A 23,891-nucleotide genomic window follows, 5' to 3' on the forward strand; every position below is an offset into this window, starting at 1 on the left:
GTGTGTGTCTGTCTTCAAGGTGAACTGAATGTTTCATAAGGCACCACAAACCCCACAGAGGACGAGCAGCGCAGTCACTACAGCGGCTTTGCACAGAGCTTGCACCTCCCCTTCACACCAAGGCCAACTGATGGTGAGAAGGCAAAGAATGCTCAAGTTCCTCAGCCACACGTTGCTCATAGCAAGGCAGGGATGAGGGCTGCTGTGAGAGGAGCCTGCTTACGACCAGCAACAGAAGAGCCCTGGGAGGATTCATCACGAAGCCCACCCAACAAAAGGACTGGTCCTCTTCTCCTTCCATGTCCCCAGGCACAGGGGCACAGCTGAAGGGACACAGTGACTTCAGAAAGCATCACCACAAAGACACCGCTGTGCTTGTGTCCTGTGGTGGTGCAAAAGGATGTGGTCATGTCCTACCCTCAAAGATGAAACAAGTAGAAACTGGTACGCATCAAAGTCATGCTTTAATAGGTGACATTAACATAAACTCTGTGATACAGCTCTGAGTGCTGGAAACATCCTGTGAACTCACTGCAAACACCTACAGCCAAAATCAAACCTGATCATGATCGGGAATGGTTTGGTTTGAGCACTTCAGACCAGGGCTCACAGTGGAATCCCATTAAACACAAAGACAAACCACACATCACCCTAACAAGAGTTATGATCTATGCCCCAACTGAGCATGTATTCACAATGAAAACTTCATTAAATAAGAAAATTACTATAAATCTGTACAAAAGCCACAATTGACAATTTTGTCATGAATCTTTTATGAACGAATTTTCAGTCAACATCTTCAAGTATCTATATCTGTAGTTCAGTGTGTTCTCATTGGCCTTGTAACTCCATCTGCTCGTAAGAAAAACAAGTAGTACTTTAAAAACATTAAAGCCTTTTTCCAGCATGTGTGTAACCATGAACATCAGATGTTAGGCTTGCAGACTTGTACATGGCATGCTGGGTCTGTACCCACTAATCTGGGAAGACAAGTCACGGATCAAAGTCCTTCAAAGAGGACGCTTCTTAAGAGCTGTAGCAGAGAGGGAAAACATCAGCATTGCAGAGGCTACTGCATCTTCCCCCTGCAAATGCAGGCAAACCTTTAGCCACCTCCTACACAAAACAAACAGCACCTAAAAACCTCAGAACTAAACCAAACCATCTGAGCAAACAAGTCCAGACCTTCTGGCTGTTGGGAATGGTTTCCTCTGCTTCACAAAACAGGTCCCCTGTTATAAACCTCTAGGAGCAAAAGTGCTAAACTGTTTAATGCTCCTTCAGACTCGCTGAACGCTGCGTAAGTCAGGCAGAATAGCTAACAGGGAGGTCAGGAACATTAAGGCAGGCAAATAGCTGGCAAGGTCTGAGGGTAAATTCTTGAGGGCTGTAAATAAATGAAGCAGACGAGCAACCCCCCTGCAATTAAAGCTTCAATTATCTGCCCCACAAAGCCCAGTGGTTTCCAGACACGTTGCACTCCAACATGCCCTCACTGAACACCAATGGTGAAACAATCCTGCCCTTCCTAGGAACTGGGTTAAGTCCGACACATCCGACATCATGCAGAGAAGAGATAAATCCCCAACAGACCACTGCAACTTAATAGCAAAGTCTGAAAAATGTAGTGACAAATACTGTGTTCCATTTTGGCAACTGAAGAAGGAAGAGCTTTGAACCAACACTGGGTATAAATGGAAAGCTCTATGCAAAGTCTGAAGGTTCTTCTCTTAGAAGCCAGTAGATAATTCACACTCAACTCCAACAAGCACTACAAAGCCACTCCAGGGGTGGTAAAGGGAACACATTACTCAGCACTTTGCACCCTAGAGAACAGTATCTCTTCAAGGTTTAACACTGGTCACAGAGCAGTTTTGTCTATGCGTTTTATCCCAGCCTAAAGTCAAACCCACTTTCTTTATCGGAGGAGAGGCAACAATACTCTTACATGATGTGAAATGTATATATATACTCTTCTCTTTTGGGGGAACTGCACCTTTGCCAGGAATAAATCCCCTGGGAAGGTACAGCCTTCCAAAATAACAAATAGAAGCTACGTGGTAATAGAAAGTTTTGGCAAGTTAGGTCATGCTGTCTTCATTGAACACCATGTATTTAATAAGAACTTGACTAGTTCAAACAAGGGAACAGACCAGTTCTCCTCGCCTCTTTAAGAGGGCGTATACCAGAATCAAAGTGCAAAAATCCCTGTTGCTCCAAGATAGTCCTGACAATCAAATAAAAACCAGGAACAGGACACAGCCTGGCCGGGAATGACTAAATCAGTCTTCCTCTCTAGGGTAGCCAAGGACTGGATCTCGGTGAAATCACTACAGATGATTAAAAAAGAGTTGAAGAGTGCAAGTCAGACAGGGTCTAGCCTGGATCAGCCAAAGGAAGTTTATTCTTGTGTCTACTTCTGCTATCCAAGCCACCAAGCTGGCTCCTAGCAGTTAGGGCAGTGCCATCTTTGCTTGCTCAAGTGCTTCCCATGCTGGTGTCACTTGCTGCTACCTGCTCCTCAGCAGGTTCTGCTGCACACTCAGAGCTTTCCCGTTTGTGTGTTGCAACCTCAGTACTGTCTTCTTCAGGACAAGGCGATGCAATGTTCTGCTTAAGACTCTCTGGAGGATGTTTCTTGCCTGTGATTTCTGCTTGCTCTTTTTCACTCGCATTTTCTGCCTTTTGATGCTGTTCTACCCCATCTACCTCACCTTCCCCTTGCAGGAATGTGCTGTTGCAGTGGCGCTCATCGCTCCTTGCTGTGACTCGATCTCCACTCGCCTCCAAGCCATCACTTACTGGAGAAGTCCAGCCAGACTTGGGCAGCCTGGAATCGACTGGGGATCCCACAGCCCCACCATTTGCATCACCACTACTCCTCTCACTCACCACTTCCACAGCTGCATTTTCCTCACCGTCATTTTCAGCCTCAGTGTTTGCAACTGATGGATTTGACTTGATCCCCATGTTCAGGTTTATGGCCAAGTTGCACGGTCTGTTTCTCGTTGTTCTTTTATCGACTTTCCTCCGTTTCACAGCAGCATCAGTGCTCTCCGGTGCTGCTGGGTCTTTGGTGCTTGCATTGTCTTCTTTCAGTGTTTCCTTGTCCTCTTCTGCTTCTACAAGTGGAGCTGAGGAGGGGATTTCTGCATCAATTGCACACTCTCCCAGATTATGGGAAATGTTTTCAATATCAGTAGGGCTTTTCAATGGTCCATTGTTAGCATCTACCCTATTTGCATCCAGTTTTCTCTTCTTGCTCTCCTTTGTGCAATCATTCTCTGCTGCACTCTGCACTTCTTCAGCCTCACTGTTTAAATCCTCCTCCTCCTGCTGGGTAAATGAAGCTTCTTTCGCCTCCTCATCACCTCCTCCTTTCAAAGGACATTCACTTCTCTTCTCTTTTTCATCCTTATCATTCACTTCCGGCTGCAAGCTTGCAGCATGTCCAGCCTCCAAGCTTGCAGCACCTCCAGCCTCCAAGCTTGCAGCATCTCCAGCCTCCAAGCTTGCAGCACCTCCAGCCTCCAAGCTTGCAGCATCTCCAGCCTCCAAGCTTGCAGCATCTCCAGCCTCCAAGCTTGCAGCATCTCCAGCCTCCAAGCTTGCAGCACCTCCAGCCTCCAAGCTTGCAGCACCTCCAGCCTCCAAGCTTGCAGCACCTCCAGCCTCCAAGCTTGCAGCACCTCCAGCCTCCAAGCTTGCAGCATCTCCAGCCCCCAGGCTTGCAGCATCTCCAGCCTCCAGGCTTGCAGCATCTCCAGCCTCCAGGCTTGCAGCATCTCCGGCCCCCAAGCTTGCAGCATCTCCGGCCCCCTGTTCTTCCTCTGGAAACTGGTTCTGATGATCCACAGAATCATCACATTTTCTACCAGGAGTTTCCTGTTTATCTTCAGCCTTTTGCTGCAGTTGTGACTTGGCAGAGCGGGGTCTGTACTTCAAGAGTTTGTGGTGTGGCCCCCACACGAAGCTGTCTCGAGGTCTGAAGTGTTGCCAAGCGTAGTGGACCAGTTCTCTCCTCTTCTGCTTGCTCCGGACGGTGAACAGGAAGTAATCCAAGGCACTTCTCTTGACATTTGGTAACGTCTCCTTAACAAGAGTTTCTGTTAGGAAAAACTTTACCAAGTGCACTTGATAATGTTCATATCCCATCTCCCCCAGGCACTTCAGGATGCGAGTAATCCGCAAATTGTTGTGGCCGAACCTGAACGAAACAGAGAAGCAAAGGTGTTAAGAGAAAGCCTTACAAGTCAATATGAACCTTGAGGCTATCTGCAAAACATTTAGTGCATTACTGACCATCATCTATTACAGACTATTTGACAATGCAGATGGGAGTACAGGTGGGTTTACTTTTAAAGCACCTACTGCTGCTGTTTGCCTTCAGCAGCACCTTCCTAGCCCTTCTTTCCATGTAGTAGAGGTGATCAATCTCAGCAGCCTGAGGTTCTGGCTTTCTGCATCAGTAGATAACAGCTACCTTATCGGTCAGACACACAGGTCCATGCAGCCCAACCTCCTGTCCTTGACAGTGACCCTGCAGTTGGTTTTTATTTTGTGAGCATGCCCAGCCCTTTTAGAGCCGTTTTTAATATCACAAAGGGCACTAGAATATGGAGGTCATTGCTACCTCTATGATGAGACCTGCAATCATATAAAACCATTACCAACAAGTCGCAGAGCACTTTTCAACCGAGAACTCCAAGCATCTTACACACGTTAAGGCATCTTTATAAACAAGCAGGGAAGCAGATGGAAACACTCTCATTTTGTAGTTTAACCAAATGCTACAAAGGAGATTTGCCTACCTGTGACAATGTCCCAGTGATTCCTGCTTAAAATATGATTTAAAACATAAGCTCTGCTAGAGCAAATGTTCACATCTCTCAGTCTGTATTTCATATTTCAGCCAGAGCAGCATGAAAGATGCCTGCTGTTAACAGCTGCACTGGATGGAAAAGAACACCAGGCTCAGCTGGTTTACTTATTATACTTGTCACTTAAAGTCACCGAGAGCATGATGACCTACAGCAGCTGAGCCAAGTTAAAAAGACTTTAACTGGCTAACTTTCCTATCAGTAAAAGCCTCCATTCCTCAAGGGCTGAGGGTTTTCTTGACTTCTTTTTAGTCCTCAAAGAGCCTGCCTGCAGTAATGAGCAGCAGCATAGACAGACACTCACCGGTTCAAGTTCTGAAACCGTTCAGCCCAATTCTCTGCTCTCTTGAGTTCTCCAGTTTCCTCGTTAATCAGAACGATTCCATAAAATCCCAGCATGAGCTGATAAGCACGGATAAATCTTTGCATAACTTCCTTGGACTTCTTAAAGGCCTGAAAACAAGACAGGGCGATGAGTACAAGGTGCAACTCCCTAATGACCTGCACCAGTTTATGCTGCACCTGAATCACAAACAAGGCTTATTTTATTACTATATCACTAAGCATTTAATTTGCTTGGGTAGTTACTGGCAGGCACAAGACAGAGGAATGTTTAACAGTGCTCAAGTGAGCTCCCTTCTCACTACAGCCCAAGGAAGAGATTTAAAAACACTCTACAGACTTCAAATATAGGGAAAATCCCATTATCCTTCAGATCTCAAAAGACAAAAGCTCTAAGTACCTGGATTTCTCGACATGTGAGTGGTTTGGCATACCAGTTCATCCCAGGTTCACGTAAAGGGAATAGCCTGAAGGGAAAGAAATATTCCATGCAGATGAGCAAAGATGACATCCAACTAGGGCACCCATTTGTTTAAACTAAAAAGATTCCAGAAACTGTGATATCATCGACATTTCTTGGAGAACTCACATCCTTATGGATACAGAAGTAGTTCACTGTAAGACAAATCTCTCTCATAAAAGCATTGTCTGCACCAACGACAACACACTTTGCTTATCTGGATCTCTCTTGCTCTGCCATATGCTGTAAAGCCAAGGATGACTGAGATCTACTGCCACAGCTACGCTGCAAACCTGTGTCTTCAGGCTTTCCACTGCATTGTTTCCAGGAGAATATAACTCAATTGAAATAAAGTGGACTCAGGTTTCGTTGAAAAGCAATTCCGGGTCTTTTGGGAAGCTGAATCCAGCAATAGAGATGCAAGAGGCACAGCTAAAGACAGACACTATATCCATGCAGATAGCTTACCACTGTATGTAAGAATGGTTTTCTTCCAGAACTTCATAGTTGTCCCACCAAGATTCAAGCAGACTTTCAATAAACAAACCTGGACAGAAAAGGAAAAAGTCAGGCAAGACGAAATGATGCCAAATAGGAATTACAATCAGCCACTCATCCAAGGTGTTCGCATACAGGTACTGGCTTCTCCAATGAGACAATCAGGCAAGCCTAGAAAAACACCTTTGTTTTCTACCACCAAACAGAAAACTAAGGAACATAGAGCAGGAACGAGGACATATCCCAAAGGGAAATTCTTGGTGGTGCTTTGGTTCAGGTGGGGGATTTTTTGGTGCTGCTTTGTTTGGTTTGGGTTTTTTAGCATGTGTCCCGCCTGGATCAAGCTATGCTGGCTTCAGTTCAACCAACTGCAGCAGATCGCATCAGGCACTTACCCTGGGGCAGAAAGCGAGTCTTGTTTTTATAAAACCTTAAGTTCAACATCTCTTCTTCCTCCTCATTTTCTGATTCCATCAAATCCTGGCAAGAAGAACAAGAAATCAACAAGCAGCTCTCTTTCAAAAGGCAGCATTCACTGCCCTATTCACCACCCTACTCAGTGCTCCTCCTTGCACTCCCTCATGCTTCCTAAACATTTCAAGCTCAATCCTTGAAATGTGTTTGGGGAAGTAACAGCTTGTTTCAGATGCACCCACATACACATCATCCCTTCCCCCTCACAAATGAATCCTTTAAAGGCTCTCAGCCTGTCAGTGTAAAGACTAAAAGGTGCCCTAAAATCTAGAACGTGTTCCTAAAGGGAACATGCAGTGAGGAAGAGCCACAAGGGTCCGAGCATCATTGTTCAGTCCATACCGGGTACTGACGTCTGTATCTCTGCAAGTCTTCTGCTGCATTCCAGTTGCGCCTGCCTGAGAACTGGAGGAAAGAGACAGATCCAGAATAAAGCTGTCTTCTAAAGGAAACCCAAAGAAACAAAACCCACTGCCTGAATCTGGCATCTCTTACACATTCCCCTGCCTATCAATTTCCACTCCTCCAAACCAGCCAGTTTGTCACTGCAGTCCTTTCTCTACATTCCTGAAGACAACTTTGGACTACAAGAAGTTCCCATTATCTCCTTTAGCCAAAACATTTTTTTCTACTCTTATTAGTCAAGGTCTTCATGTTTTATGTGTATCTTTTATCCCAGCTGGGCTTTCCCATAGAAATGCTCAGAACTCGCTGGATATCCCCAACATTTTACATGTCATTTTCTTCCTTAACTCTGTGGTTTTAAAACAAGACAAACTAAGCCTTGCCCGTCTGTGTCTGAGCAAGACAGAGATCAGACTTTAAAACTGTTCAATTTAGGATGTAGAAACATTCCTTAAATTCAAGATTCTCCTTCCCTGCAGACATTGTTGAAATAAAGTTTTCTTCATCGTTGCTCTACACTCAAGAGCAGCCTTGCTGATTCAACATCATGCTGATCCAGACAGTGCACAATAACAGAGCCATATGGTCACATTGAGATATTTATTTTATTGGAATTCTGTTCCAATTATCATCTTCATCATCGCTCATGTCTCCAAGTAACCAACCTTCATGTTAAGCCTACCTGAAAACTCCTCTGAAACAACGGTGACGAATTTGATTTTGGCTCCTACAAATAAAAGGCATTTAGTTGAAGCATTCTGAAACCAAACTTGACTAATAAAACAAGTGAAATAAGAATACCCACAGGAGTGACTCACATGATCCCTACCAGTTGCCAAGTGACAGATTTACCTAGTTACAGCTGAAGTCACTTGATTCTATTCGTAATTCAAATTGCCAAAGAGAAAAAGCTGTGGTGCCACGTCCACCTGATAATTAGGTGTCAGCTTCCCCACTACACGTGGGCCAGACTCATCTCAAATGTAGCATTTAGACACAAATCACAAAGAACAGCTTCATTTCTTCCTCTGAACTCCATGGAAATAGAAGCTGCAAGTATGACTTCATTTCAAACGCATTTTTACACTGCATCAGCTCAATGATAAGAGATTTCGTTACACTTCACAAGCCACACAGACAGGTTTAAAGTTGCTGAGTGCTGGAGCATCTTGTCCCAAACTGTTAAAGTGCTTTAAAGCATCCTGTTGAGGTAGAACCATCAAAATGAACCAGACTGCTCATGAGTACAAGGATGCTCCCAACGCCAAGCACAGTGCAGTTAGGGCGTTAAACACCAGCTCACAGCAAGAGCAGGGTCTTTGTTAGATGGAATAAGATGGGCAGGCTCTTGCAAAACAAGCATTTTAAGAAACTTAGAAGAAAGTAGCAGCAAGTTACTCTTTAATTTAATCAGATACTTCTTAAAACCACTTTCTAGTGTACACTGATCACTGGTTCATCAATTATTAAGGCAGGAACTGGATTAGATTTTGTAATGCCTTATAATAAAGTCATCCATTCTGCTGCCCTGTTGGTTATTAATATTTAATTCATGAAGCATGCACACCATTTGGGAGATCAAACCTTTATCCATGGAGGGAAGCCATCAATGCAGAGTTTTCAACATACATTTACTAATCATAGACACACTATGATTCCCCCATACTTTCGGACAGGAATTAAACAAAGCTCAAGTTGGTTTTTAAATGTACTAACTTGTGATGACCTAAAATACTGCCTGTCTGTATTGCAACACATTTCTATTTTATCCATGACAACATAGACCAAAATAGGCGGCAGAACTTCCCACAGGCGCATGGCCCAATCCAAGCGCTGGTGTCCATCCCCAGAACCCAGACTGCAGAAATGCACCCACCTATAAAAAGCTTTGCTACCCAGCTAAAAAAGTAAGTGGCTGCCAACACAAGACTAAGAAATGTGTTCAGCCAGAACAGATCAATACCATTCTTTTGTTCAAGATGTAAGCAGAGGCTGGGCTTCAGCATTCAAATTCATTGATGCTGTTGACTTCTGAACCCCAAGGATGAAATCCTGATACACGCGGAATTTATGAACACTTTGTTCCCAGCTACAGAAGCATCAACTTCCAGATATTCTTTGTACTCATGTTCTAAAATAACATCCTCTAACAGAGTCAGGTGGGAGAGGCTAACAGTAGACTGAAACACAATAGGGTTGCTGCAGAGTAAGCGAAGATACCGAGACAGATGCAAAGTGCTGCATGGGTTATCTAGGAAGAAGCTAGATCCAGGACAAAGGCATTCTGCCTGAAATTCAGCATGGAAGAGAATAAGATGGGGAAGCAAAGAGAGCAAAGCTCAGCCCTCCCTCTAAGCAGGTATTGCTTCTGGGTCTCTATAAACTCCTATTTAAGCCACACAGAAACATAACCTTCCCTTTCCAAGTTAGAAAGACCTTTATAAAATGGGCACAAACCCCAAGCTTCTCAATGCTCACTCCTAAGGCACTAAAAGCCCCAAAACACAAGAGAGTTGAAAAGACACCCCTGCAGGAATTTCAATCCACTAACACGGAGGATTTGTAGAGACATGAGTGAAATGTAAAGATAAAAGCAGAACTTTGGGATGGTTTTGAAAGCACGCAGTGAAAAGAAGAACAATAAAACCCTCTAACCTCAGTATTGAATGAAAACATTAGCAGCTTCAGCAATAGAGTGCACCATGAAGGCTGAGGGGAGAAGAACGAGAATTAGTGCAGTATGAGCAGAAGTAAGAACTACTTCTGGAAACTGATTCAAGCTTTTGGCAGGTTGTAAAAGCATTAATGGACAACACAGAATTTACTGTTTCTTTCTGTATCCGCCCTCACTGCCTTTAAAAAAGGTTCAGGCACTGTCAGACAGAGGTGAATACGTGCTCATTGCTGATGAAGAACTCTTTAAAGATGCAGAAGAGTATTCCAAGGGCTGCAAGTCTCGGGGACAAGGATCCTCCTTTGTGAGGCAAAGTTTGAGGAGTCCACTCACTGGAGTGAAAAACTGGTCCTTGCTTTTAGAGTGGTCACAATCCAGAAGCAGCTCTAAGAAAACAAAAACATCTGAAGAAGAAACTCGTTTAAAAAGGAACAATGTGAATGTTGTGGAGGCATTAAAACGTGTGGACAACACCAGAACAGAGAAGGCAGTTGCCAGTGTGCCCTCGAACAACGCAGAACACTTTAAAGGCAATCTCTGCCTCTTTCTTTAAGTTTTACAACTATTCCACCCAAAATACCTGTGACCTTTCACAGACCCAGGTGCACAGCCAAGGCCTCACCACCTTCCCTGCAGCAAACTCCATGAAGATGCGGAGACACGCATGGGCATCTCCATCTGCTGCAAATAAAATCAAAGTTGGAATGCAAAGAATAGAGCGTGTGTTTTTATAGGAATCATGAGTGTTCGGAATACTGTGTTGCACAGAATTACTTTTTTAAAGGGAGATTATTTTAATATCTTAATGCTTATTAAAAACAATTTAAAGCTTAACATTAAACTCCTTTACAAGTGTATTACTTAGAAAGCTTTATCTGCCTATTTACAGTCAAATAGGGATGAGCTGCCAAAATGAAACTAAAGTGAATGATCAGTTTCCCTTTCTCCAAAAGGGGAGGAGTTAAAGGACTAAACTCAGTGTGTTTTGACTGACCCAAGAAATCCTGAAGAACAGAGACACGAGTTTTGCATTTGCCAAAGCGATGCTGTAGAAGAAATCACTGCCACTCCACATCAAACACATTGCTGCTAAATACAGGAACCTCAGGTAAGACTAACAGGTTCTTCTTATTTCAAATCAAGATTATTTTGAGGCACAACTGTTCATATTATGCAGCACCACCTCACTTACTATAACTGCTGCACACTTACCTGCAGGTTTTAAAACACTGATGGGTATTTTGGTTTTAGAGTTGCTCTAAATATGCTCCCTAGGGAAAAACATGTTATGTGATGGCTTCTTATGGATAGCATCAAAGAGCATACAAAAGGCCACCATTCTTAGATGAAGATACCGACAAAGAACTTCACACCAAGGAGCACCTGAAGAACATCAATGTTATAACATCAAATCCAGCGGCCATCAGCATACGATGGACAGGCAGGTGTGTGACAGAACTTATATTTATGGAATAAAGTATCCAGATCACAGGGAATGGTGGGGAAATATTAAAACCCAACTCATGGTGGTCTAATGGAACTTCAGGAGTCATAAAGTCACATCACACCTCTGCCTTCACCACCCCAGAGCTCGTTTCTGAACGGGCCTCAGGTCATGTCTCCTTTGCTTCATGGAGATGAGGACAAAATCATACGCTATAAATCACTGCCAGGACAAAAAATGTTTTACTTTTTGGAAGTAATTTAAGCTGCTCCAGTTCCTGATAGTAAATTAGGAACTGCAGAGCAGTAGCCCACATGCACTGACAGCAGAGGAGGGGGTGGCCGGGGAGGATCCAGGGTGCCCATCACCCGCACACGCGAGTATCTGAGCTGATCCCGAGGGTCGCTGTAACCCTGACGGTACCGGCCCCTTTGCTGAGCACTAAGGGGAGGAAAGCTGCAGCGAGCGGGACCGGGACAGCCGCGGAGCGGACAGAAGGGGCTTCCTCACCGTGGGGACCCCGCACCCCCGGACCCACCTGGGCCTGCCAGCAGCTCTGCGCCCAGCTCAGCGCCGACTGCTCGCCTTCATCCTGCGGATCCTCCTCGGCTGCTGCCTCCAGCTCTCCTTCGCCGCCGCCATCCTCTTCCTCCTCCTCCTCCTCTTCTCCTTCGCCCTCCTCCTCCTCCTCCCAGGTGGAGTCGTACTCCCAGAAGCACGCCTCGTCCTCCTGCGCCCCGAAGCCGTGCCTGGCCGCCATGGGAGCGCGGTGGGAGAGACGGGAAGAGGAAAGGAAAGGAACGGGGACGGGAAAGGGAAAGCGAAAGGGCTGCGCGCACAAAGCGCGAGCACGTGGGGCGGGACAGCAGGGAAGGAAGCGCCGGGAGGCCACGCCTCCTTCCTGCGGCGCCGCGCCCCATTGGCCACCTCTCGGCTCGCCGCGCGGTCCCTGCGCCCGCCGGTCGCCGTCCCTCCGCAGCTCCGTGCACGCCGCTGGCGGCTCCGTGTTTCTCCCCTTTGTGTGTCCACCCGGGAGAAAAACGGCAGGAAACGTATTCCCGGTCTTTGGCATCCAACCGGGCGATGGGCAGCTGTAAGGGGTCCCGAATAGGCTCTATGTGTGTGTGCCCCGGGGTGATTGCTGATGGAAACAAAACACTGGAGTAACGGAGTTCCTCTTCCCCTTGGAGTTTAGCAAGTCCTGGGTGTTCAACTTCACACATTAAAAACTGACTCCTTCCACAGCAATATTCCTCTCACAGGAGAATGAACACAAGAACAACCTTCCCAAGAAGCCAGGACTCGGTGCCAGGGAAGGGAAGGAAGGAGCAGCAACACACAGGTCATTTAAAGCACTCGCAGTTGCCCAATACCTAACTTCTCAGCCAAGCAATTCCTAAAGTAACTGTGTCACTGGACTGACCATGAAATTCCAAGTGGGCTTCTCCCTGCTTCTGGGATTGCACCAGTACATGTTAACGTTGACATAAATCTAGCTATGAAAACAATTCATTAGTGTGTATATATATATATCTATAAACTGACTAGAATCCCCTGGATGCAAAGGATTTACCGCCAGGGCCGTGAGGTTTGTAAGTTACAAAATCTGCACTGTATGGCCAAGATCTATGTAGCTCAGGACAAAGTAACCAGCACTTTGGAAAGAGCAAAACTTAACAGCACCATTCAGCTCCCAGCACCCACTCTGATGGTAGATCGAGAGGTGACAACCTCTAGGAACCCAATCAGACCAAATACATTCATTTTAAACATCAAAATTAAACCCAGGAGCTACTTCACTCAAGATTATAAAGTTCAATCTCTACGCACCCAGAAAATCTCTGAGACACCAGTACCATCTCCCTCACGAACTCTGCCGCTGGCAAGTACCTCACTGGACATTTTGCAGGGATTATCCGAGTGTAGCACTAAATTCACAGCACTTCATTCATCTGGTGACATGAACTTTATGCCCCACTATTTCAAACCCTAAACCAGTGAGCTTGCATCAGGCTGCAAGCAGTTACAGTGGGCATCCTGATAGGGTTCCAACCTTCTAACGCCGTACTTCGTAACTGCTTCTTGCTAGTTAGAACAGGCAACATTCTCTAGTTTGGAAGCTCAGAGCAATCTGACTCTCAAGCTCAGCAGGCAAGGATTATCAAGTAGCGTCTAGAAATAACAGGGTAGTAGTCCATAAGTCCAGGCAAAGTTAGTAAAACCAATTTCACTAAAGGCACAAGGTGTCTGAGTAACTTCCAAAATAAGTTGGACCAAGTTTTAATCAAGTTGCACAATTGCCATTTAGTAAAATAAAAACAAGTCAAATTTATTCTTGGTAGAAAACAAGTGAAGCAAAAAAGGCAGACCAGAACTTGGCTACGTACCTAGAATACAAGCAAAAACTAGTAGATTCCCAGTTTCTCACTCTGAAGGCAATACTGACGGATCAAGAAGTAATTCTTCTTTTTAGTAACTGGTAGTTAACATGGTGAAACAAATACAGTAACTTGTCAGTCTACTTTGTTCACCATTTAACACACTTGTTGACTGTGGTTCATCTTTGCACAACGCAAAAATAAGAACTTCATAAAATCTGAATATTCTAGCATATAAAAGAGAAGCATTACAACGTCAGGAAGATTCTGAAGTTTTACAACAAAAGTAACATTTTGGAATACCAATTCCATTACCATCTACTAAAACTGCTTTTAAAAAAAACAATAAATAATGAAGTACAAACCTCTCTGTTACATTCTACTGTGTTATAAATGGATGAAGCAACACCTCCAGGTTCAGCAGATCCCCTACAGGTGACATTGGGGTATTTTATTTAGGACAGATATTATTCTATCTGGGGGTATTATTTTCACGTCACTTCGGGATATAAACTTACAAAGATTGAAAAACGTTACATCTCTAAGGGTGAAAGAAGTAAAGGTTCCTCCAGCAAATGGAACAAGAGAATAGAGTGAGAATAACTCAGTGGTTATGTGGATTTAGGATTTTGGTTTCACTGAACCAATAAAGTCAGGCATTTGATTCAAACACTATGTTAGCATTAACTAAAATGGCCAAACGTTACCCTCAGAGGGTCTGTAAGATTCAAAGACAGCAACAAAGCAAAGGCAGGAAAAACTACCCCAAATTTACAGAAACAACCTTTGCTTTTCAGGAACCGAGGCTCTGTGTTTCACTGAGCACTTGCTGGAGGAACCATGCTGACACAGGGCGTGTGTTACCCGTTTGAAATGCAGCCACAGGAACTGTTACATATTCGTGATCTCTGGACACTGCCAGCTTTCACTCCCAGTGCCCTGAGAAGGTAGCTGTCACTCAGCCACTCATTGCTGAGCAGAGAACACATCAGGAACACCAGAGTCTTCTGATTATAAAGCCAATGTGCAGGCTCTTCAAATACCTGGCGCTTTTTTTCCCCTCCTCCAAAAGTTTATGTAGCGAGTATCCTGCTACTCGTTTTTACTGTTCCCTCATGTTCCAGTTTTGACTTCTCTCTTTCACAGCTTGCTTCATGTTCTGCGCCGCTTTGCAGCACTGGGGCTGGAAGGATTACTGTTCGCGTTTAAGACCTTTTCAGTGACTCTGTTGCGCTTCCTCTTATCAGATCCTTCTTTGGACCCAGGATCTGATGAAGTTTTCTCTTTCTCTTTGCTGCTTGGTTTTTCAGTTTTTCCTAAACTTCCAGAGGGTGCAAAAACTGAAATAGGATCAAAGTAATGATTCCAGATCAGAGTCATACACATAGGCAAACAAGAAGTGACATCAAACTTCTTTATATTACATCAAACTTTCCAAACCAAGCAATTCTCAGCATAATTAACCACCGTTTAAATATGACTTTAATGTTTCAAGGAAAAATCTTCTGTAAGAAAGGCACATCTTGCTTTTATTATTTGCTTTAAAGACAGGCAAAAAATGAAATTCAGTAAGTGGAATTAAACAGCACTTAAAATACTTAAGAGGAACACTTACAGAACAGAGGACCGATCTATGAGATTTATCATCAGCAGAAGTCAATACATTTGGTATTACAGATTTTAAAGCTGAACACCCAGAATATGAAATTTAATATATTTTTTTTAAAATACATTCTTAAATCTTTTATTACACTCAATCTTAAAACACCACTTATTCTGTGATATAAATATTATAAAGTTATATAGTTAACAGTTAGCTTGGCCTGTTAAGGGAAATAGCAGGATCTCTACTTGTTCACATTTGACCTTGTTCTACAGCAAAGTGTTAGGAAAATAAGCCTTAGGTTTGTAAGAAGCAAGATAATGCAAAGAAGATAAAACCCCACTCTCCCCACCCTCCCATTTAAGCATCTTTTTTGATTTATAGGCCCATGTTTTTCCCCATGACTACAAAGATCCTAACACAGAGTATTTCAGTCTCAACTTTCAGAGATCCTTCAATAACTTCAGGCTCCCAGGGTTTTGTTAAGTACATATTAAAATCAAAGCTATACAACTTTGCACATATGAATTAAGAGCAAAGGAGAAATCTTTCAAAGTATCAGATGCGGGCAACTGCTTATTCTGTGCATTCTGGAGTTACTCTAGTTCTTGGCACAAGCATATGCTAAGTCTGAATACAAATCACAAAGTACATTGGATTTGGGATTTACATTTTGACATTAATTTCTCAAGAGTTACAGTTGGTTTTTAATCTCGTATTACACAGTAGAGAGTTACAAATTTACCTTCTTCTGGACCTGCATGTGTTTCCATCTCTTCTTTTATTTCCTCTTTTACTTCTTCTTCTATCATTACTTTTCCTATAGAAAGGATTGTTAGCAATGGTTAGACTCTTAAAGAACCACGCAGTTCTTTCAGGATTAGTAGCCTCAGCATATGTACATGGTGTTAACAAATATTCAGGCAAACGTTCAGCAGCAATTTAGAAAGGTTCCTCAGCACTGTGCCAGAAAAACATACCTAACAAATATATAAAATATAGTCCAGGCATACTGAAGCACTAAACAAGATAATGTCTCATGTCAAGAAGTTCCATTGACATTAACAAGAAGCAAGCAAAATGCTAAACAGATAAACCATATCGCAGTGTCTCAGCTATACTGTGATTTTTATGCTGATTTTTTAGTGTAAAGTTTAGTGTAACCTAGCAATCAAGAAGCTGTAGTCTAAAATATCCCTCGGACTCCTTTGGTGATGCTTGAACTTTGCAGCTCCTACCTTGGATACAGTACCAAGCAACACACATATTGCTAAACTTTGAAAATCCAGCTCTCACTGCTCAACCTAAGACTTCTGTCAAACCACTGCACATTAGATAAGGCAATACAGACAGGCCTATCATGAGTGAGAGAGATTTGGAAGAGTGAGGTAGTTGAATCCCAAGAAGGGAACACTACTGAGAGATGATTTCACAGTGCAATGAATTACATTTTGCCTTTCACTCTGCAAATGAACATCAGTGAAGCATCTTTTGTGTACACCCAGGAGAAGCTAAATGTAAATGGTATAAATAGAACATGTTTGCGATACATTAGCATCCCATCCACATTATATTCAAGAACATAGAAATACTGTGTGGCACCTGTCCAATGGTCTCTATCTCATGCTAGCCTGTCTGCTACAGTGGTCATTCACAGAAGATGAGAATATGAATGGCACAAGCCACTGTGATCCTTTCCGGTCCAAGCAACCAAGAATAAGAGACTCCTATGACATCTTACCTTCTCTCACTTCTTGAATCATTTCATCAGGAAGAGCAAAATTCTTCTCTATATTAGGGAATGGAAGAATCTCAGATTCGTGCTGAGAAAGGAAAGGAAGGTCTCTATGAATGACTTTGATAACAAATTTAACTTGGATTTAGAAATGCAACCTCAAGTTCTATTTCACATGCAACTAGTAGCTAAATAACTCCTAACAGGACACTTCAGATATTAGAGATCAGGAGGCTCTTGGTGTCAAACTGATTATTAAGGTTAAGATACTTGAGATAATTTCTGGACACCAAACACGGCAAATTCTTATCCAAACACACGATAACCTCCTTATTCGATACTGAAGTTACTCACGCAAGCATTTGCTGGAGCAACACTTAGGCAACTTAGATAAACTAAGTCACAACACAGTATGGAAAGCAAAACAAAACACAAATCAGTGCTGGTTTTATTGTCTCCCACCTAATGTACTTTTATACAGGGAAAACCCCATCAATGCACTGAACAACACATAATTCTTCGCTGGTATGCCAGGCCCAGCGATTTTGGCCTACTGAAACTCTCAGACTGTAAGGAATAAGAACGTGGCCGCATCCACCCTTTATACTCACAAGAGCTTGCATGTCATACATGGTGCTCAGGTGATCCCAAATCACTTTGGATGAAATCTGCCGTCCAATATTCTGACTGAATTTATCCCGGATACAAATCATGTGGAAATGGCGATTCACACCTGGGGAAAGAAGTCAATGCAATTAACGCGACTTTCTTTATGACACATAATCATACCCCCCCCATTGTTACAAGGAGGTCATACACTACAGAAGAAACGTGTGGTAACACGGGGAGCTCCGGGGGCTGGCATTTCACCCTGCATTACAGCTGCTGCTCCGGAGAGGGGCTGAGGGTGTCCCACTGGGTAACGCTGACACACAGCCGCAATCGGAGCCTTTGGAGAGGCTGCGTGAATGCCAGCCCAGGTCAGTAAAGCGTAAGGCAGCGAGTCAAGAAAGGCGATGGCGGAGGGAGCGAGGCGGGCTGGCTCCGTGCCCCGCCGGGGGCAGCGGCAGCACCCGGCACCGCCTTCCCCACAAGCGCCGCTGCGCCCGGTGAAAGCCCCGGGGCCCTCGGCCGGCAGCCGCAGCGGGTCCGGGCCCAAAGCACCGCCCTCTGCCCAGCGCCTGGTTCTCCTCCCCCGCTAGCGCCGCTACTCGAGGCCGCGGCCTGCTCTCACCTACGGGCTTGTGGCCCAGCATGGCGTGGAAGAGGCAAACCTCCACTTCAGGGCTCCACACCACCACCGCCTCCTCCGCCGGCACGCCGGGCTCCGGAGCGCCGGCCGCTGCCGCGGCGGCTGCTGCAACGGCGGCAGCGACCGCCGCGGCGGCCCCCGGCCCGGCCGCGGGCAGCGGCGGCTTCTCCACAGCGGCCGCCGAGCCTCCCTCCGCCTCGCCCATGGCCGCGGCGCCCGCAGCGGCTCCTGCCGGCCGGGAGGAGGGGGTGGCGGGGCGGGGCGGGACGGGACGGGCCCGATCTGGCCCCTTCCCTGCGGCGAGGGGAGGATCCGGGGGGAGTTTACCTCGGGTTCGGGGGGGAGCTGGGCGCGGAGCGCATCCCCTGAGGGACGGTTCGGGGCCGCAGGGTGCTCGGGGGGGGATTGGTGCCCACCGCTGTCAAGCTTAAGGGTTTCTTGGGGCAGTTATGGGGCAGCGCGGTGCAACATCGCTAATGTCCCCCCGGGGGCCTGTTCTGCTGCTGCTGGGATGAATGGAGGGTTGGGAAGGTGGCACTGGGAGGGCAGAGCCATGGCTACCCCAGCACTCACCCCCCCGGCTCGAGTTGTGGCTGCCCCATCCCTGGCAGTGCTCAAGGCCAGGTTGGACGCAGGGGCTTGGAGCAAGGTGCTCCAGTGGAAGGGGTCCGTGCCCGTGGCAGGGGTTGGAGCTGGATGGGCTTTAAGGTCCCTTCAACACAAACCACTCTGATTCTGTGATTCTAAGTCGCTGCCACGGTGGAAGATTGTGATAGGGAAGGGTCCGAGCACTCCAAAACCCCCAAACTGCTGGTCCTTGTCACAGCAGCATCCTTTACATCAACCTGACATTGAAGCCTAACAAATAACTTTGCCTGGCGTGTTTAAATAAACGCACAACCCGCCGGCTTTGCCCATCATGTAGAAAAACACTTTGTTCGGGAAGGAGAACGTATCACTCCCTTGGTGACAGGGGTTTTTTGCCTTGTTAGGTATAATTAGACACAGGCATGAAACAGGACTTCTGTTGCTGAGGTGATCAGGATTTCCTATCGCTCACTCACTTGAAATCTTAATCCTTTTTGTGACATTGAAATCATTTCAATAGCAAATAACGATATCATATGCAAAGAACAACTGTTCTGAGTGAATAATAAAGCAGTGGGGGCAAAAGCTCATAAGCAGAGATATTATTTTCATGCAAATTATGCAAATAATGAAAAGCAGGAAAGGAAAGATGCAATTTTCTGAAATGGAAAACTTTCTGTACCTTTGATACCCAAAGAATTAACTTGACTCGTATCATTCTTTGGGGCTTGATATAACGCTTTTACCCAAAACAGATGAATCTAACGTGAGTTAACTCATTTCAAATTGAACTGAAATTCACACGTGAGCCCCAAACCTCATGTGTGAAGCCTTGTGAAGTCTGGCAGTGCAGATCCTGGATATGGATGCCTGGATGCAAATCCTCTTTTCCTGTGGGGTTCAGGCTACCCTCCTGAATGGAAGAGACTTTCGCTCCGCTCTGGTTTAGGCACTGTTGAAATTTCCCAGGAATAACTGTTTCTGTGAGAGCTCCATTCAGAGTGATGGAGATCTCGCTGGAATGACTTTACTGCATCAAAACTATAGGAATCTCCAGAAGCATTTCCTCTGCCTGCCGCCACCTCCATACCTATGTCCTGGTTGCTCTGAACCTGTTTTACACAGCTCAGGTCTCACACGACTTCCCTCACTTTGAGCCAAAATTAGCTATCAACAAGATTCTGCCAATATCAAATACAAGCATCCATCCTTTTCCAGTCAAACCCAGCCCTAAATCCAGTGTGGATCTCAGACCTCTTTAATCTCCCAGTGTTCATTTGATCTATACTCTTACCTAGTCTTCAGCTGTTCCCAAAAGAGAGGGTTGTGATTTCCTGTGATGCCTGCACAGCGGGAGTAAATGAGCTCCTGAACAACTAAATTCCTGTTTTCATACACGTTTCTAGGCGTAGAAACACGAAGCAAATAAATGACAGAGGAGAAAATCTGTTCCCCTCTAGAATAGTTTTCAAAGTTCTGCAGGAGCGGTTTTTATGTATTATTATCTTTAAGTCTGTGCGAAACACTGAGCCTCAGCGCTCTCATCTGTCACATTAGGCTTCTACTTAAAGACTGCCATTAAGAGGGAATAACCATGTCGAATCAGCTAGCAATTTTTATGTCATCAAGTTCTGATGACTAAAAGAAGTAGCATGTGAAACAGAACGTGAAAAAACGTATGGCCACCTCTGAAAGTAAAATAGAACATGAAAATAAGTCAATTCAGTAGAATAAGGTTAATTCAACAGGAAGAATACATGCATAAACTGGCTGCTATTTGTTTCAATCACAAATAATTACATTTCCCTGTATCTGAATTTCCTCGTTTCATTCGATGCCTGTAGGAAACATATGGACGCCTGTAAAAGTGCCACATACAGCCTCTACCTGGACTCAGACCAGCGTTAATCTCTTCAAACTCCAGAGGGTTTTTTCGTCCTCACAGAACAGATTTTTCAGATCCTGAAAATTTACCCTCCTCTGGTTCAAGTTTAAGTCTTCCTTTTGGTTTTAAGCAGATATTGGCTGTGTCAGACACGCACAATTCGGTTCCTCTCTTTTCCTTCCTACTCTTCAGGCTGCTTTCAGCCCTAGAAACACATCTGCCTCTTAGATCAACTAAAGGTGCTCAGTCCTTTGCTGGATCAAATCGTGTCCCTCGGAGAGACAATCTGAGATTTCATCAGACATTGCAACAACTGAGAAATAACGCCTAGCACTTGGCATCCTCCCTTAGAAGCGTTGGATTTCTGGGATGAGCAATATGACTATAACTATTTCTGTCATTATTTTAGAACACCATGTGTTAGTGCCCTTAAAGTAAAAACTTCATTCCAAATCCTGGTATGCCACATGAACGGTTGTAGAAGAATATCATCTGCACACTTTCACATTCAAACCAATCGCTTAAACTTGGCTGGGGGGTTTTAGGGCATATTTGACATAGAATCTATCAGAATTTTGCTTTCATAGGTAAATAAAACCTCCTGAGACCCCCAGATTGCGTTCCCAGCTTTGTAGAGACATGCTTTTCTCCCTGTTAAACCTGCCAAGGAGGAAGAATCAGGAAGAAAGATCTGTTTGTCGTTAGAGTCTTATCACACAACCCTTTAGAGCAGCATTGCCTCTTCCAGGGGTTGGCAAGGAGACACTTCCTTGCTTGCTTCCAGTTACCTACATTCTTAGCAGAACAGAGTGTTGGATTATTTTAAACAAGAACATTGAACAGAGGGGTTCTCTCTCAGATCTGGCCTGTGTGGCTTCTTGAAAGGGCAAAAATGGAGAATTTAATTCAAAATCGGGGGGGGATATAAAGCAGCAAAGAGGAGGGAAGCAGCTGTCAGCCAGCAGTTATGTTCTGTTTGCTAAGACATATGTTCTTGAGCTGAACTTTTCCCTTGTGATCAGTTGTGCTTTCTCCCAGCGGAGAGAGGCTACATACTAGATGGGCATCAGATGGCAAGCCTTAGAAAAATAGATTGAAAACAGTGCAAATAATCATCTCTGAGCACGCACAGAGGCTGTTCATTACCTCTGCTGTGCACTTTAAAATATCCCAGTGCAGAGTGGGGATTGGAGAAGGAAAAGCCATCTTACTGATTTTGCAGTTTAATAAATCCATTATATCCCAGGCTTACAGAGAAGCATAAAGAACCAGTGGATTTAGAATGAATCAGTTCAAGAACGGGTTCAGGAATCCCTGGCCAACATCAGAAGACCACAGCAGCATGCTTTATTGAAGGTGGTTCTTATTGAGAGTGGCTAACGTGCATGCCAAACTACAGTGCTAGCCCAGCAGGTCAGGAAATCAGGAAGAAATTCCTTTCCTTGACAGTTCCAGTGTTGTGATTGGGATTGTTCAGATCATCATTTTCAAAACAAAAATAGTGCTTTCTAAAATAAATAATATATAATAAAATGAAACAGAAGGGATCCTCAGAAGGAAGGCAGAGGAGCACTAAGCCTGCTGAGCTGACATTAAAATGACAACCGCGCTCAGCCTTTCACTGTGGCGGAGGGTGGCAGCAGATTTTCATGAAGTACTCCTTTAAGCACATACAAACCTTGACAAAACTATGCAAGGCAGGGGTTTGGGATAGTCTGTTAGCACCCTGGTTTTGCATTTCAGCTCTGACTACATGGGGGTATTCACAAGTAGCCTTCAGCAGCATCATCCTTTAGGCTCCAACACTTAGGTGACATTAAAGATTGATTCCTAGTCCTGGGGCTTTGGCAACCGGGTCTAGTGGAAGGTGTCCCTGCCCACAGCAGGGTTGGAATGAGATGAACTTAAAGTCCTTTGCAGTCCAAACCATTCTATAATTCTATGATTCTTTGATGAACTCTACGCATTGGCAATAGATGATGAGTTAGGAACAAACTGCAGCCGGGCAAAGCTACTGTTATAGAAAGCTATGAAACCAGCAGGTTAGTTTGAGATTTTGCTTGCAATGATGATAAGTCAATAGCATCCTCCAGGCCTAAGTAACTTGTAAAGAGTGTCTCAACTTGTCTGATGTATAGAAATATGTCTCTAGATTCAGCATGTCTCTGAAACAAGAGTCCATGAAGTGCTAATAAGTCTGTTTTTTTCCCCATTGCTCATGGAAAAGAGGCCTGTCCTGTTTCTTGTTTTGTTTTACAAACACTTCTGTTCTGGTTCCATGATCTCAAGCCTCCATTTGATTTACAGAACCAAATCAGAGCTCTGTAATTCCAGGTTTATCCTTATGTGCAAAGAATATAATTACTCTCAGTAGGGAACGCTTAATAAACGATCTTATGATGGAGCTTTATCTTTGAGCCAAATTCCTTGCTGCGTGTGAAGTCCATCACAAAGAGAAGAAATTAGATTCTCAGAAATCACCAGTGTATTTGCAGTGGTTCTACCGGTAGAAGATGCTCTTAACACGGGTCAGGTTTTCAACCAGACAGATGCTACTGACCTGGATCAGGAGGAACTTCGGTGTTGCCAAAAGTCTCTGAGTTTTGTCCTTCACCATTTTCAATGAATCCACCTCATTAATCCTAAAATAAAACCACTAAAAGAAGAAACAAGAAAAAACAGTTGTCATACACTGAAGTGTTAATCAAAGGGGGGAAATACCACTGATTTCAGTGAAGGTGTTATTTCCTATAGACTACATTCTTGTTTCTATTTATCTGACAGTTTATGAGACACCTGGAAGAGGAGACAGGAGACAGTTGGTTGCTATATTTCAGGCCTGTGACTCTCATTTTTTTTGCTTTAACTTACAGCACTTATTTCAAAGCCAGTTATTCCCTCTAAACCAGCACAAAAATACCAAAGTAACTGTATTGTTAATTTAAAGTATTTGGATTAGATCTGAAGCATGGAAATGTTTGCATCTTCATAGCCAACAAAACGTCAGTTTTCACCATGTGCATGCCTAGGGCGTCTAAGGGGGAAGAAAAACCCCTCAAATAAATAAACAGGTTTAAAGAAAAGCTGCAGACAACACTGGCATGACTGACATCACTATTTAAGAATATAAATGTATACATATACACATTAAGTCTGTTCCTGCAAAAAAGAACAAAGGAACAGATACAGCTAATGATATTACCAAGGTAATGTGTGCAGTTCTTTTTGTGACAGACTGATACACTCAGCCACTCTTTGTTTCCTGATTCATCA

The 23,891-nt window shown here is 44.4% G+C and overlaps 2 protein-coding genes across 6 annotated transcripts; both read right to left on the reverse strand.

Annotated features, from left to right (window-relative positions):
* Positions 1–445: 445 nt before the first annotated feature.
* Positions 446–12,047, reverse strand: OGFR (opioid growth factor receptor). Of its 4 annotated transcripts, none has more exons than XM_065691476.1 (9): positions 11,716–12,047; positions 9,715–9,768; positions 7,742–7,786; positions 6,997–7,059; positions 6,576–6,660; positions 6,151–6,229; positions 5,623–5,689; positions 5,185–5,333; positions 446–4,207 (listed from the first exon to the last, which is right to left on the reverse strand). In XM_065691476.1, exons 1-9 carry the CDS (start codon positions 11,935–11,937, stop codon positions 2,479–2,481), a joined length of 2,493 nt encoding a protein of 830 aa, XP_065547548.1. In that variant the 5' UTR covers positions 11,938–12,047; the 3' UTR covers positions 446–2,478. The 4 variants fall into 4 exon arrangements, with proteins under 4 accessions (XP_065547548.1, XP_065547551.1, XP_065547549.1 ...); XM_065691479.1 differs by lacking the exon at positions 11,716–12,047 and adding an exon at positions 9,885–10,148; XM_065691477.1 differs by lacking the exon at positions 9,715–9,768 and having other exon boundaries at positions 11,716–12,046.
* A 1,433-nt stretch (positions 12,048–13,480) lies between these two features.
* Positions 13,481–18,372, reverse strand: MRGBP (MRG domain binding protein). Of its 2 annotated transcripts, XM_065691657.1 has the most exons (6): positions 18,292–18,351; positions 18,128–18,237; positions 17,505–17,626; positions 16,900–16,981; positions 15,904–15,978; positions 13,481–14,895 (listed from the first exon to the last, which is right to left on the reverse strand). In XM_065691657.1, the coding sequence occupies exons 1-6, from the start codon at positions 18,348–18,350 to the stop codon at positions 14,708–14,710; spliced, it is 636 nt and encodes a 211-aa protein (XP_065547729.1). In that variant the 5' UTR covers position 18,351; the 3' UTR covers positions 13,481–14,707. The 2 variants fall into 2 exon arrangements, with proteins under 2 accessions (XP_065547729.1, XP_065547727.1); XM_065691655.1 differs by having other exon boundaries at positions 18,128–18,372.
* Between the last annotated feature and the right edge of the window lie 5,519 nt (positions 18,373–23,891).

Source organism: Lathamus discolor, chromosome 11, assembly GCF_037157495.1.
Source record: "Lathamus discolor isolate bLatDis1 chromosome 11, bLatDis1.hap1, whole genome shotgun sequence".
NCBI lineage: Eukaryota > Metazoa > Chordata > Aves > Psittaciformes > Psittacidae > Lathamus > Lathamus discolor.